This window comes from Herpailurus yagouaroundi, unplaced genomic scaffold (genome assembly GCF_014898765.1).
Source record: "Herpailurus yagouaroundi ecotype Mexico unplaced genomic scaffold, PumYag 77, whole genome shotgun sequence".
Classification (NCBI taxonomy): domain Eukaryota; kingdom Metazoa; phylum Chordata; class Mammalia; order Carnivora; family Felidae; genus Herpailurus; species Herpailurus yagouaroundi.
In genome coordinates this window covers 58,561,950-58,578,606 of record NW_024412388.1, presented here as the reverse complement: position 1 = coordinate 58,578,606, position 16,657 = coordinate 58,561,950, and the positions used below count along the sequence as shown (strand labels likewise).

General features: G+C 32.9%; 1 protein-coding gene across 3 annotated transcripts in view; it reads left to right on the top strand.

Annotated features, from left to right (window-relative positions):
* LRRC40 (leucine rich repeat containing 40) overlaps nt 1-16,657 on the top strand; it is a 44,375-nt gene that overhangs the window by 9,806 nt on the left and 17,912 nt on the right. For all 3 annotated transcript variants that reach the window (XM_040470614.1, XM_040470613.1, XM_040470612.1), the window contains exons 3-9: nt 901-974; nt 2,734-2,863; nt 6,059-6,182; nt 9,592-9,734; nt 10,987-11,159; nt 13,149-13,236; nt 13,353-13,398. In XM_040470614.1, coding sequence (XP_040326548.1) covers nt 901-974; nt 2,734-2,863; nt 6,059-6,182; nt 9,592-9,734; nt 10,987-11,159; nt 13,149-13,236; nt 13,353-13,398 — 778 coding nt within the window. The remainder of the gene's footprint in view (nt 1-900; nt 975-2,733; nt 2,864-6,058; nt 6,183-9,591; nt 9,735-10,986; nt 11,160-13,148; nt 13,237-13,352; nt 13,399-16,657) is intronic.

The window sequence follows — 16,657 nt, the reverse complement described above, 5'->3', positions numbered from 1 at the left end:
AATCGGACACCCAACCGACCAAGCCACCCAGGCGGCCCAAAACTTGTTCTTAGAATTAAATGCATTATTACATGCAAACAGAATCAGCATTTAACAGGTGGTTGCTGCTGCTTATCCGTTTTCATTGCTATTATTTTTCTCATCATTATTCTAGACATGAAAGCAGCACTTAAAATTAATTTATTCTAAACTTGTCTTCAACGCTGACTTAAATTATTGAACATAAATTTTTGTGTGTATATTAAGAGACTGTTTTTAGTCTCTAGTTGCCATGTGTTGTGGAGTAAAGCATGAGTAGTTTGTTTCCATCTACAGAGTTCTGATGTACTTTATGTAGGAACATCAGAAATCTAATTCATGTTTGAAAAAGTTGGATCTGGTGAAATTTCCAGATACGTTTTTATTTTCTTCATTTGTAAAATGAATGGATTGGCTTTAGGTGTTCTCTCAGGTTTCTCGTACTTTCAAAATAATATGGTTCTGTGAGAACATGAGAGAGGTTCCCCCTACCCTTTCTCTCTCTCTCTCTCTCTCTCTTTTTTTTTTTTTGCTATATGTTGACATAAATCATACCATCAAAGTGCTATTAGTTTCTAATAGCTATTAGTTTCTCATCTCTCATTTCAGATTGAAATTCCACTCAATGAGATAAAGTTATTTTTTAAATTGTAATCTTTAAAATTGATGACTTTATCACTTCACGGTTTCTGAACAGCATTGTGGTCAACTTCAAATTCCTTTTCCTCTTCTGTACATGGAATAAATTACCAAACTCCAACTCAGTACTGTTGAATTACAGTAACAAAATTATTGTGGAAGAATTCAGTACAGTGACAAACTCATGCTCATGTATTATTAATTATAAGACTAAGATATTGACTGTCTTTTAATAACTTTTAGATACATGATAATCAGCTGACATCCCTTCCTTCTGCTATAAGAGAGTTAGAAAATCTTCAGAAACTTAATGTCAGGTAAAATTTAAGCTTATTTAATTTCAGTATTGCTAATATAATGGTATAAATCTAATATTTTAAAAATATTTTTGAACATTAGAAAATATTTTTGTATGATCTCATAAAGTGGTAAAAGCAGAGTAAGAGTTTTAAGTTTTCTCAGATTATTTATTTTTGTTTTAGAATTAATTGCCCACATGTTTTTCTGATTTTACAAATGTCCAGTTGATTTTCTTAAAGTACTTTTTGTTTTATTTTTATATAACAGTTTTTAGTGGTTATTTCAGAAAACCTTTTTGTTAATATCTCAGGTTTTAAGTTACTTTGATATTCTTTAAAATATCCAGGTCAAGCAAAGGAAGGAATTTGAAACAGTTATTTCATTAGTGATGAAAAATGTCATGGCTTTAGTATTAGTAGCTTTTAAACTTTTCTGAGGACTCTGTGGATATGGTTCTGATACTCGTTAGTTATGTGGGAAGCCAGGTGGCTAAGGCTCTCACTAACTTTTTTTGCCCTTCAGTCTATACCTCTAGACTTTTAAGAAATAACAACCTTATATGCTATGTATGCACAGGTTAGGGGAAAAGGGATTTGGGACGATTTCATTTAGTAGATAAAAAGGTCTAAGTGTTCAAAACATAGTTTGAAAAACTGTGGTTTATAAAATAGGTGTGGTTACAGATCTATCTAACATAGCATAGTCAAGTCTGTGTTCTGGAGGTAAGTTCATTGCTTTGAGGGAAAATGGTTCCTTAATTTACAGCCCTCATCTGGTGAAAAACTTAAAATTACCACAAAAGCAAAAATAGCTACACACAAAAGGTGCTAATTGTTTAGAGCTACATCAGAACTTCTTCCCCATACAAGTCAAAGGCATGGGTATGGCCTGTAAAGGCAAGAGCCAAAATCTAGAGTCAAAGTCTAGAATCAGATGAGCCACCTAGGAGCCCCAATAGTAACCAATTTTTGACAGTTTTTTAGTGTTTCTTATTTTAGAATGCATCCTGGCATTTTTGTTCTAACTAGTTTTATTTTTATATAATTTAAGGTTATTTTTACCCTGTTATATTTCTCATTTCACCCTGTTACTTGTTAAGTAATTATATATGGTGTGAAAGTAGAATGGATTCCTAAGTAAATAGTTAAGATAAATCTGGGAACAGGTTAAGTCAGGTCATCTCTTAATTATCAAGGAATATATCATGCTCAGTGACTTGGGACTTCTAAAACAATAAATCAAGTATCTCTACAGAGGAACTGAGTAGAAAAGTTAAGACTAAGTGCAAAGAAGAGTGGAGTCACATATTGCATTCAGCTGGACATGCCAGGCTCTTAAAAAGAGCTATTTTTGTCTTGAGTGCTAGCTTAAAAACATAATCCCCATATGAGCTGTGACTCCCATTATAATGTATGTGTGCCCATGTCTCTTGTCAAAATTCTAAAATTCAGACATAGTATGAAAAATTGTCCAGTATATCCTTTCACATTGCGTATAAAATCAAGAGTAGGTTATAAGGAAACAATTAAAAGTTCATAAATTATTTGGTTAAGAACCTGTATTTCTTTGTTTTCTTTGAAACTCTCTATTTGATTGCTTTAGCTTACTGTAATTTTAATGAGTTAACATCATTAGCATGTGAAGTTTGAGAAGTCCTTAAAATTAGTCACCATATTTTATTTTTTAAAATGAGCCCATGTAGTTAGCAAAAATACCTTTACAATTATGTATTGTGCTGTGACCAAATTACTCAGCATTTATTTTATCAATCAATAGCCATAACAAACTGCAAATACTCCCTGAAGAAATTACAAACCTGAGAAACCTGAAGGGCCTCTATCTCCAGCATAATGAACTAACTTGCATACCAGAGGGATTTGAACAACTTTTCAACCTAGAAGACTTGGTAAGTTGTGATTTTCCAATTTTTATGTAATTTGGGGCAGGTGGGATTTTTCACCAGGCTTAGAAATTGAATGTATGATTGAAATGATGAGAACATGGACAGCTGATTACATGACTGGATTATCAGAAACTGCATTTCAATTAGATTGCTAAATTAGGTATTATAAAATCAGTTTTTCTTATTTTTTCTTATGAAATCAACTTAGGCTTGAATTTAGGAAGAGAGTGTGGGAAAGGGGTGACAAGGATGACTGTTATTCAGAGGATTTTTATGGTTTTGCAAAATAGAGCATGGGTGCTGTAGCATATACCAGTTCTCTTTTGTATACCCATCCTCCTTTATTGCCTCTATGACCCTGCTGTCCTATGAGTGTCTAGATAATCCCTTTAAGGCCTGCCTTTTCGTCCCCATTTTTCAAAATGTCCACATTACCTCACAAAATTTTCATTTTATCTGTCATATCCTAAATAGAAATAACTGTAAAGCAATACAGATATTATTTTAAGAATAATAGAAACAGTAGGCACTTGGCTTTTTGCTTTACCTATAGCAAGGTACATAGTTTTATCCCCTAGAATAGATACAGAATTACAGTTTATAAAAACAAAACAAAACAAAACAAAACAAAAAACATCTCATCTGAAGTCACATAATAAGTAAGGAATTTAGGATTTTAACATAAGTCCATTTGACTCTAAAATGTATCCCTTTTTTTCTTCCACTATACCCTTGAAGGAGTAAGATTCCACTGTAAAATCTGCAATCTGAAAGACTTTAGCTAGATTAGATGGAGATTAGTTGTTCTGATGTATACTCTCTATTGTTCATGGTTAATTCCTCTTATATTCTTGTTCTTTTCCCTATTACATACTTTGAAGAACTTATTTATATCACTTTAGTCTTAAAGTTTATTTCCCACTAAAGGAAAAAGTAATTCTTTTACCTCTGTTTTTTTACTTTTAAGTACATCTTCCTTGATATTTCCCTGATCTGCTGTAGTGTTTGAAATCAATGTATATACTGTCCTCAGACATTCCTTCAGTATCTGTCAATATCCAATCTGATCAAATTGGATATAAGGTTTGGAAAGCAAAAGGCATAGGTAGATAAAATGAATGGCTAAGGAGGGAGCCATCAGATTTTCTTATAAAGTTTAATGGTAAAAGATAGCAAGTGATGAAAAAAAAGAAGAGTATTTAGATTAGAAAGGAAACGTAATAAACTGTAGCAGTTCCCAGTTGTTTTTATGGGTTCCCAGATAGGCATATGCATAATGAAAGGATATTTCAGTTGAGAATTGTGTTCTTAAGGACTCATTTATCATATCATAAATGTGAGCACTAATATATTACAACATTAGAAATATAAGCATATTAGGGGAGCTTGGGTGGCTCAGTCGGTTGAGCACCTGACTCTTGATTTTGGTTCAGGTCATGATCCCAAGGTTGTGGGATTGAGCCCTGCATCAGACTCCCCGCTGAGTATGGAGCCTTCTTAAGACTCTCTTCCTCTCTCTCTCAGCACAGAGTCTGACACAGGGCTCAAACTCACGAACTCACAAACTGTGAGATCATGACCTGAGCTGAAGTCAGAAACTTAACTGACTCAGCCACCCAGGCATCCCAAGCTAGTAGTATTTCTTAAAGGTATATAAAAACTGCTTAGCAATGGTACTAAATAAATATTTACTGAAGGAATGACGGCATAAATATGGATTTATTTATATATAATGTATTTAATGATATATAAAGTAGATGCATTAAACTAGATACAATGCTTTATATCTAATACAATTATTAACTGCAATAATGTTTAATTTCTTAGTAAATTTTGTTGATTTGGGTTATTTAAAATGTCTTAAGAATTTGTGAATTAATATCTCTTCTGTATCAAAACCCTTTTTATTTAAGCTTTTTATTTTGAAATAATTTTAGATTTACAAAAATGTAAAGATAGTACAGAGAGTTCTTATATATTCTTCACCAAGCTTTCCTTAATGTTGACAATTTACATACTCATGGCACATTTGAAAACTAAGAAATTAACATTGGTACAATATTACTGACTATACTATAGATTTTAAGATTTTCCCAGTTTTTCCACTAATGTCCTTTTTTTTTGTTCCAGGATCCAATCCAGAATACCACATTGCATTTATTGTCAGTAACTTTTGATATTAACAAAATATTTATTTATTAGTAATCTCTTAGTATATAGAGTATTAGAGTTGTAGATTGTTGTTTCCTGTTGTAGTTTATGATATGCTGTGTTATTTATGATAGTAACAGTGTGTTTTATAAAAAATAACTGATCTAGCATTTTTACCTTTTTCTATCATCTTAATTGATTTAGGGTTACAAATGCAACTGTTTAATGTTAGACTAAATGAAAGTCTTCAGAGAACAAGTTACCTTAAGTCATTTTTTTCTTATCTATTGTTGCAATTGTCCCTATCTAACAGTTTGCTGTTAGCTAGTGAAGTACTTACACCTAATTCAACTGTCATTAAGTATTATCTGATTGTCTTTTAAGTGCAGTTTCAAAAAAAATGTTCTCTCATAACTGTTTATGCTTTAATGAAAAACTAGAAACAATGATTTAAAGAAACAGGTATAGACATTAATTAGGCAAGCTTGAATGAAGGAAAAATAGAGAGCAAACTTCTGGACTCTATTAAAGCAGATTTGCTGAGATCAGCAGAAGAATGGAGGGACTATTTTTCCCTTAAAAATTAAAATGTCCATTTTCTCAGCTTTATTTTTTTCTTTGAAGAATTTTTCTTTCTTGCAAATAAATTTTTCATTTCATATTACAATTTACCTATATGGTTTGCCTAATTTATCATAGGTAGTCAATAAATACTGGATGAACAAATGGGTTTTTAAATTAAAAACATGATGCATGATATGACTTAGTAGTAACAGAAACCTTTCTGTAAAATATTTCTGAAGTCAGAATTCATTCTGATTTCTTCCTGCTACATTATTAGGCACATAGTAGTCCTGTAGAATACTGAGGTAATGAATGACAACTTGCGAAATTGTGAATGGGGGCTACAAAACATACCACCTCTGAAATAGTCTTGTTTTAGGTTGCAATCTCCTCAAACTTCTGAAATCCCTTTTAGGGATCATTTGTTTGTTTGTTTGTTTATTTATTTATTCATTCATTCTTTCTTTCTTTCTCTTTCTAAAGGATCTTTCCAATAATCGTCTTACAACTGTTCCTGCTAGTTTTTGTTCTCTGTCCAGTCTGGTGCGACTCAATCTTTCCAGTAATCAACTGAAGAGTTTGCCAGCAGAAATAAGTGGAATGAAAAGTAAATCTCTATTTTAAAAAATACATAAATTTGAAGTTGGTGCAACTTATATTTAGAAAAATAAATTTTAATATAGTTAGTTACAGAGAAATAAAATAATAGATTTTATACTGGCAAAGCAAACAATAGCAAGTAGCCAGATTTTCTTCAGAGCATTATTGTCTAGCTTAACTTCCTAAACAGCTACTACTAAAAACATATTTTGGCATATCAAAGAGAGGAAAATAAAATATGATTATGAACTATGGTAAAATTATATATCTGAGATATTGATTAGGGTTTTGAGCTATGCTATCTCCTCATTCATTCATTCATTCATTCAACATTCACTAAGAGGTTATTCCCCTCCCATAGGTGATTCTGCTTATGTGGTTACATTATAGCTGTAGTTGCTCATGGCCCAGAAATAATGATGTCAGGGATGGTCTAGTTTTGTCCAAATGGTCAATCATTTTTTTTTTAAAAAGGTTAAAATAGTGGTTCTATTGAAGTTTACCATTGAACCATTATATTTAATGTATTCTAGAACTAATAATATTAAGTGATAAAAAAATAGAAGGCAGATTTCAGTACCTTTTAAATAATTATACTTAATCATCTTAGAATTCTTGATTTAGAGGCCAAAATCTTGGTAATTTTTGTTGTTGTTGTTTAAAGGCAAACTATTATTATTTCTTGGTTAATGAGCACACTGTGTGTGTCAGCCTTACACTGTTTACCTTATATAGTCTTTTCTGCTAATCATATGTAAGCCCTCTTCATTTCTTTAAACCTCCCTTTTGTGGAGGTTATGGAAGTGATTTTGTGCAGTTGATTACAGATCATTTTGAGATAAATTTGTAAAATTGTGCTGTTTTACTTTAGATTAATAGTCATTTGTAATAGGAATGCATAAGTTAAATCTGCCATAAATCAAGTTGATATTCTAGGGGAGCCTTTGCTTGGGTTACGAGTAATGAAGACTTTGCTTGTCTTTGCCATTTTTCAGTAAACATATTAAAAAGTAGAGCTAAACATAAAATATGTTATCTCTAGTTAGTATGTAAGAAGCATGGATTTTTTTTTTCCATAAATTAGATGGACCTATCTTGAGAGATGGGAAAAGATAAAGAAATCGATAGAAAAATACTTTGAATTTATGGCAAATTTTCCAATATGCAGCATAATTCATGATTAGATACTTTCTTCCTTTAGCCATGACAGTGATACCTTTAAACTATCACCAGTAGTACATTTGGTTATTATTTCACTATTTATGACTGGATCCTAAGAACAATATTCTAACATTCGTGTGATTCTTTGTAACGAATACTTTTACATATGTTGTTTTGCCATTACAAAGGTACTGTACGTTAGGGGGATGTGTATTTGTTACATTTTAAAGATTCATAAACCTAGACTTAGAAATTATCTTATAAATTGTAAAGCCAAGGATCCTATAAGAGCTTGAATCCTCTTACTCCATCCCCATTGCTCTTTCCACTGCACACTGCTTGTATTCTCAGTCAGTGCTCTTAAATGCAAACAATTGTGAAAACTGTAGTCTCTAACTTTTATTATTATTTTTTAATGTTTATTTATTTATTTTGAGAGAGAGAGAGAGAGAGAGAGAGAGAGAGCATGTGTGTGTGAGAGTGGGGGCAGGACAGAGAGAGGGAGGTAGAGAAAGAATCCTAAGCAGGGTCCATGTTCAGCATGGAGCCTGACGCTGGTCTAGATTCCATGACCCTGTGAGATCATAACCTGAGCCAAAATCAGGAGTTGGACGCTTAACCCACTGAGCCACCAGGGGTCCCTATAATAGGTCTGTAGCTTTTAAAACCAACTTTTCTTCATAGAATTTACTGGATTTGGGGTGGATCACATTGTAACATTTTTGAAAATGCTGTAGCCAAATAATACATAAATTACTACATTGTTTGTTGAAAGTAGTGCATTTCTTTTGAAAAACAACTTCTTTAAATACTTAAAGAGGCAGTTTAAGGCAATGTATCAACTCAGTCTTGCATTATGTTAAAATTGGTAGGCTCAAAATATAGCAAAAAATGTATATCACCTATTCAAACTAGACAGTTGAGACTGAATTGTGGAAACTATGTGGTGTGGTGGCCATTGCAAGTTGAAGAATCTATGATATGGATTGGGGGAGTACTGCTTATTGAATTCTTAATGGAAAGAAGACCTTTACTTTTATCCATTTAGTTTTTGATTTGCCTTTTAAGAAAGAAAGATCCAGGAGGTAAGAGAGAGATGCTGCAAGTAAGAACATCCTTCTTGAGCTATATAGTATGCATTCTTGTCCATAGTGTTAGCTAAGATGTTAGAAAAAACATGTAATTTAAACAAAAATAGAAAAAGGAAGGAAAGAACACAGGGAGAGAAAAGTAGTATGGATGGATGGAAGAATAGGAAGGCATACATAGAAATCCCAGGCTTTTTGACAGAAAGTCAACTTGCCTAATTTAAATATATATGTCTGAGCTACTACTAGCCACAGTTGTTTAATATCCATTCATACAGCTGGTATGCATGCGTCTTTATATGTCTTTAACTACCTTAAGCTTTTTTTTTAAGGATGTATAAGTACTGAGGGAAATAATATCTCATAGTATGTAGTTTATGTATTTTAGAATATCTTAACAGAGTACTGGAGTACTTTGGTTTTTACCATTACAAAGATTACTTGGACTATTATTATTTTTTTAAACCACTTTATTGATGAATGATTGACACAAAAAGCTATACATATTTAATGTGCACAACTTGGTGAGTTTAAGATGTGGCTGGTTTTTTGTTGTTGTTGTTGTTTTAAAATTTACATCCAAGTTCGTTAGCATGTAGTGCAACGATGATTTCAGAAGTAGATTCCTTAATGCCTCTTACCCGTTTAGCCCTTTCCCCCCTCCCACAACCCTTCCAGCAGCCCTCTGTTTGTTCTCCATATTTAAGAGTCTCTTATGTTTTTCCCCCTTCCTGTTTTTATATAGTTTTTGCTTCCCTTCCCTATGTCCATCTGTTTTATATCTTAAAGTCCTCATATGAGTGAAGTCATATGATATTTGTCTTTCTCTGACTAATTTTGCTTAGCATAATACCCTCCAGTTCCATCCATGTAGTTGCAAATGGCAAGATTTCATTCTCTTTAATTGCCAAGTAATATGATGACTTGGACTTTTATTAAACATTATTTTTAATATCAGTTCTCTTTAATTATAATTAAATGTAAAAAAAAATCTTACTTTACATTTAATTCTAGGATTCTTGATTATTATATCAGTATTGCATGAGTTTATAAGTCCTCATGATGATCCTCATGATGATGTACACATTCTTTGAATGTATATATAATTATAGACTAATAATTTTCTTTATTAAGATATTTTTGTTTTTCACTTACTATGTATTGCAGGATTAAAGCATTTGGATTGTAATTCAAATTTCTTAGAAACTGTACCTCCTGAATTGGCTAACATGGAGTCACTAGAATTGCTCTATTTGCGGAGGAATAAATTACGTTTTCTACCAGAATTTCCTTCTTGTAGGTTATTAAAGGTAATATTTACTTGATTACTAAATTACTATGTATTTTCTGAAAGTTAATTATGAAAATGAAAATTTTAATCTTGATTTACCTTGGGAATGTGTATTAGTTATAGGTGCTATGTTTTTCCTATATTTTTCAGAATTTTAATATGACTAAATACATTCATGGTATTGCTAGTAATAGATTTTTTTTTAACGAAATAGTCAACTTAAAAATAGGAATTTGTCTCTTTCATCTGGGGAGTAGTATACAACTGGAGAAGTAGGTGTTGAGACTAACGTCATAAGTTGGAGCCATACTGTAGGAGACCTGGAATACTAGGGAGGAATATGTATCTAATTCTGTAAGTTGCCACCTCTCATGTTTACCTGATCATAATTGGGTCTCTTTAAAATTAATTACTTTCTTATGGTTTTAAGTATATAGTGTTAACATTGTCTTTTAAATTTGTCATGTTTTGTTTTTCTTCATGTATATGTTATGTATTAGAGTTATGTATTAGAGTTAAAAGAGTTTTATTTATTTGTTTTTTAGTTTTTAAAGTTTTATGTTGAGATAGAAAGTGTGAGTGGAAGAGGGCAGAGAGAGAGGGGGGAGAGAGAATCCACAGCAGGCTCTGCACTGACTGTGGGGAAAGGTTCGACATGGGGCTTAAACCCATGACTGTGACCTCATGACTCCAGCCAGCCGAAGTCGGAAGCTTAACCCACTGAGACACCAGGTGCTCCAAAAGGGTTTCTTTTAAACAGAATGGTGGCAGTGATAAAAGGAACTGAAAATGTTATTGTTTAAAGATTAATTATGCATCTGATATTTATAGATTCTGTTAATGGGAAATCAGTATATATAATAATCACTAATGAAAATGTTGAATAACAAACTGTGATATAAATAACTTTTTAAACTTATTCTGATTTGTTTTAAAACTTTACTTTTTTTTTATTAGTATAGTTCTTAGATTTGTATTTTTATTCTATAAATGTTAACTACTAAATAATTTCTGTGGTTTGGTTTTACAGATTTTGAGCTTCTGCCAGATTAAATCTGTAATTATTTTTAAATTTCCAGAAAATCCTTGAAAGTGTTGTTTTTGCCATTTTTAGCTGTAAGATAGCTTACTTGTAATTGAAAATTTAAGCACCTTAGTAATTAGAAACATGTTTTTCCATGTGTTTTTCAGTGATTAGATTTCAATATTATTTTTATTACCTAATAAAAATTGAATACAGAAATACATGTGATTGATCTTTGGTTTTGTAGGAATTACATGTAGGTGAAAACCAGATTGAAATGTTAGGGCCAGAACATCTTAAGCATCTGAATTCTATCCTTGTGCTAGACCTGCGGGATAATAAGTTAAAATCTGTTCCAGATGAAATTACACTACTACAGTCTTTGGAAAGGCTTGACCTAAGCAACAATGATATCAGTAGGTAAGTTTAAAGATCAAATGAATAAGAAATCATGCCTGCATTTGCTTATAATTCAGAAGTTAATATTAATAAGTTAATAATATTTGAGAAAAACATGTGGAGATGTTTTTTTTTTTTTTCTAAATTGAATTCAGTAAATATTTAGTAAACAAGTATCATGTACAGACCTCCAAAGAATAGTTAGATTTGGTCCTTGACAGCAAGCTTAAAATACTAATAGAATCAGATCTATTTTACAAGTTACTCTAATCCACTAGAATGTAAACTAAGAAGTCAGGATATTTATCTGTTTTGTTCACTGCTCTCTCTCTAACTCCTAGATCAGTGCCTTGGTATATAGAAGGTGCCTGATAAATATTTCTTGAATTTATCAAATGGATGTAAAGACATGGGAGAGATATAAAGTGCTTTGGGGGCTTAAAAGAGATACAGGAACCAGCCATTTATTGAGAGGAATCAGGGCAGACTATGTAGAAGAAATGTTTTTAGATGATCGTTAGGACTTAGACTAGTGTGAAGCAAATTAAATGTTTAAGAGCACAAAATTTAAGATCATACCTACTTTCAGGGTCATGCCTCACTTTAGTCCCACCATGTGATCTTTAAAGGATGACTGCGATTTTTAAGTACACATGTAAGGTGATTAGAATGATTGCCTTGGTAGGATGAAACTGTACAAAGAAAGCTTTGAAAGTTCAGGAAATTGTAGGGATATATTTAGAGAACAGCAAGGAATCAAGTTTACCTGGTAAATAAGGTACATTAAGGGAGACTGTGGGAATTTAGGACTTGTAAGTTAAGGCCATGTGGTCTGTAAAATGCTTGTGAAGAGTCAGTTTTCATTCGTTAAGAGATGGGAAGCTACTGAAAGATTAAGAGCAGAACCAGTTTGATTATTTTCTCATTAAAAAATAAATTGGTGGGGTTCCTGGGTGGCTCAGTTGGTTGAGTGTCCAACTTCAGCTCAGGTTGTGAATTCATGGTCCTTGAGCTTGAGCCCTGTGTTGGGCTCTGGGTTTACAGCTCGGAGCTCAGAACCTGCAGCTTTCAGATTCTGTGTTTCTTGCTCTCTATGCTCCTCCCTGGCTTGTGCTCTGTCTCTCAAAAATAAATAAACTTGGGGCACCTCGGTGGCTCAGTTGGTTAAACGTCTGACTTCAGCTCAGGTTATGATCTTGCAGCTCGTGGGTTCGAGCCCTATGCTCAAGCTCTGTGCTGACAGCTCAGAGCCAATGCCTGCTTCGGATTCTGTGTCTCTGTCTCTCTCTGTGTCACCCCCCCCTCACTCCCTCTCTCTCTCTCCCTCTCTCAAAAAATGAATAAACATTAAAAAAAATAATAAACATGGGGTGCCTGGGTGGCTCAGTCAGTTAAACATCTGACTTCAATTCAGGTCATGATCTCACAGTCTGTGAGTTTGAGCCCTGTGTTGAGCTCTGTGCTGACAGCTCAGAGCCTGGAGCCAGTTCTCCCTCTCTCTCTGCCCCTCCCCACTCATGCTCTGTCTCTCTTGCTCTCAAAAATAAATAAAACATTAAAAAAATTAAAAAAAAATAAACATTAAAAAATTAAAAAAAATTGGTGATTATGGGTTGAATACATGGGATAGGAGTGGTTTTGCATATGGGAAATCTCAGTAAACTATTAGATCATCAGGGAAGAATTTTCTTTGCTTACTTGAAGGGCAAAATCGAAACATTTAATATTAATGAGTATGGCTATCCTGAATCACTGATTCTTTCAGATTTGCTTTTTATGGTTTTTATTTAGCAAATGTTTTAAAGTTCACATTTTTTTAGCAATCACAATATGACAATTTCAAAATAAATCTATTTTTTCTTTTACATGTTAAACATTTATCTCAAAGGGATTTATTTTAGGCCTATGTTACTTGGGCTGTTTTTGACATGATTATATGATATAGTTTGTCAAATGTTACTAGTTTTATAGCCAACTATTTGGTTGAATTATGTTTAATCTTTTTTGTAGTCTACCCTGTTCATTGGGAAAACTTCATTTGAAATTTCTGGCACTAGAAGGAAATCCTTTGAGAACTATTCGAAGAGAAATTATAAATGTAAGCATATTTGGAACTCAGCTATGTTTTTAAATTTGAAATTCAAACATGCATGTTGATCTATGAAACTGCGAAGTATGTCTTAGTGAATATGTATCTTCTCTCCATGTTTTCAGAAAGGAACCCAAGAAGTTTTAAAATATCTGCGAAGCAAGATTAAAGGTACTTTTCTATATTTTCCTGTATTTTGAAGGAAAATGTGAAAGGTAGTGAAGTGCTAACAATACATAAATTTACATGTATTTGGGGTATAAATAATTAGAGGAAATGGTCCATGGCAGGTGTGGTTCTAATTCTGAAATCAAGTAGGCCATACATATGCTGAAATTATAAAAACATCCTTAAATTCACAATAATAATGTTTTATCCTTAATTTATTTGATTTGCGCTGCATTGTACCAACTGGAAAATATAACAAAGATTCAATAAGTACTCTAGTGCTTTAACTTGCAAAAAAAAGCAAAACTTGGCTTTTATGGTAAATGAATTCTATTGATTGGTGGTATATTAATAGTATTTGAATATCTGCTTCATGCATAGTTTTGCCAAGTTCTAACAGATATAAAGATAAAACACATTTTTCAGGATATGTTAATTTAGTATGAATATGCACCCAAAGAGAAAGTGATACTATACATTTGATTTTGTTTTTAAATTTTTATGTTTATTTATTTTGAGAGAGAGAGAAAGTAGTAGCAGAAGAAGCCAGAAAAGAGGGAGAGAGAGAATCTCAAGTGGGCTCCGCACTGATATGCATATGTGAAATCTCAGTAAACTATTAGATTACTAAGCCCGATGCGGGGCTCAAACTCACAAACCATGAGATCATGACCTGACCCGAGACCAAGTGTTAGACACATAATAGACTGAGCCACCCAGGTGTCCCACTATACATTTAATTTTTAATGCTATACTAAAATTGTGCTATATCCCAATTTTTATTTTATGTATGTCATTGTAGGATACACTAGAGCATTTAGAAAAAATCAGTTGTACCAGTGTATTGATGAATAACAAACACTCTACAACTTAGTGGCTAGATACAGCACCTGTTAATTTAGCTCACAACTCTGTTGGTTATGCACAGCCTAGCCTAGCACCATATTGCCCATATGTTAAATGAATAACAGGGGCACCCGAGTGGCTCAGTTGGTTGAGAGACCAACTCTTGATTTCGTCTCAGGTCATGATCTCATGGTTTCTGGGATCGAGCCCCACTGTTTGCTAACAGCGTGGAACCTGCTTGGGATTTTCTCTCTCTCTGTCTCTGTCTTTCTCTCTCTCTCTTTGTTCTTTTCCTGCTCGCACTTGAGCACTCTCTTTCTCAAAATACATAAATAAAACATTTAAAAAAAATGAATAAGGTAATTGAATGCTTCAGCAATTTCCATTTTCCACCTTGACCTTCCAATAAATTAACATAATTTTGTAAGACTTTCATTTCCTGCCAATTTCTAGGTATGCTTTCTCCCCCAGAAAAATGTAATTCTGAAATAATCAGTTAGGTGTCATATCAGAATAATCCAAACATTTTTTAAAAACTAAAATTTTTAGGGTAGTTTTAGGTTTACAGCAAAATTGAGAGGAAGGTACAGATATTCCCCTATATCCTCTGCCCACACATATGCATAGCTTCCCCCATTATCAACATCCCTTACCTAAATGGTACATTTGTTTTTTTTGTTTTTTTTTTTTACTAAGGATGAACCTACATTGACACGTAATCATCCCAAGTCCATAGTTACCTTAGAGCTCACTTTTGGTGTAGTGTATTCTACGGATTTGGACAACTGTTATATATCTACCATTATAATATACAAAGTATTTTTACTGCCCTAAAAATCTTCTGTGATCTGCCTGTTTATCCTGCCATCCCCTCTTATCACCCATCTCTGATCTTTTCCCAGTTTCCGTAATTTTGCCTTTTTCAGAATGTCTTGTAATTAGAATCTTTCAGATTTGCTTCTTTTACTTTGTAGCATGCATTTATGCATCCACCATGCCTTTTCATGGCATGACAGTTCTTTTTTTTAAGCACTGAATAATATTTCCATTGTCTGGATGTAGTACAGTTTATTTATTTACCCTACTAAAGGATACGTTGGTTGCTTCCAAATTTTGGCAATTATGAATAAATCTACTCTTTTTTGCACATGGATCTTCTGATGTTTCAGCACCACTGTGGAAGAGGCCATCTTTGCCCCATTGTTTTTATAGCTTTTGCTGCTTTGTCAAAGATGAATTGAGTGTGTTAATGGAGGTCTATTTATAGGCTCTCTGTTCTGTTCTATCGATCTCTTTGTTCTTTTGTCAATTTCACACTGTCTTGATTACTGTAGCTTTATTGTAAGTCTTCCAATTGGATAATGTCAGTCCTCCAACTTTGTTCTTCTCCATCAATACTGTGCTGGCTCTTTTGAGTCTTTTGCAGCTCTATATAAACATCTTGCCAATATTGAGTCCTTTTATCCATGAACGTGGAATATCTCTCTAAGTTAGTTCTTTGATTACATTCATCATAGTTTTGTAGTTTTCCTCATAGAATTCATGTACATATTTTGTTAGATTTATATGTAACCATTTCGTTTCGTTTGATGCTAGTGTAATTGTAATTGGTATTGTGTTTTTAATTTCAGATTTTACTTGTTCATTATTGATATAAAAGAAAGCAATTTACTTTTGTATATTAACCTTGTATCCTGCAACCTTATTATAATCACTTACCAGTTTCAGGGGGTTTTTCTTGTCACATCTTTTGGATTTTCTACCTAGATCATGTCATCTGTGGACAAAGAATATTTTATGCCCTCCTTCCCAGTTTATATTCTTTTTATTTCATTTACTTACCTATTGCATTACCAAGGACTTCCAGTATAATGTTCAAAAGGAGTGGTGAGAGGGGGCTTTCTTACCTTGTACCTAATCTTAGGGGGAAAGCTTCAGGTTTCTCACCAAGTTATGATGTGAGTTGTAGGTTTTTTGTAGATATTCTTAAGTTGAGAAGGTTCTCCTCTATTCCTAGTTTACTGAGAGTTTTTATCATAAATGGGTGTTGGCATTTGTCAGATGTTTTTTTATGCATTTATTGATATGACCGTGTAATTTTTCTTTTTTAGCCTGTTGATGTGAAGCATTGCATTGATTGATTTTTGAGTGTTGGACTAGACTTGTATACCTGGGTCAAATCCCACTTGATCACAGTGTATAATTTTTTAAATACTTTTTAAAATTCAATTTGCTATTATTTTGTTGAGGAATTTTACATGTATATTCATGAGAGGTAATGCTTTCTAGTTTCTTGTCATATCTTTTCTGGTTTTGGTTTTAGGATAACTTGTTGGCCTTGTAGAATAAGTTAGGAAGTATTCCCTCTGTTTCTAGCTTGTGAAAGAGATTGAAAAATTGATATGATTTCTTCCCT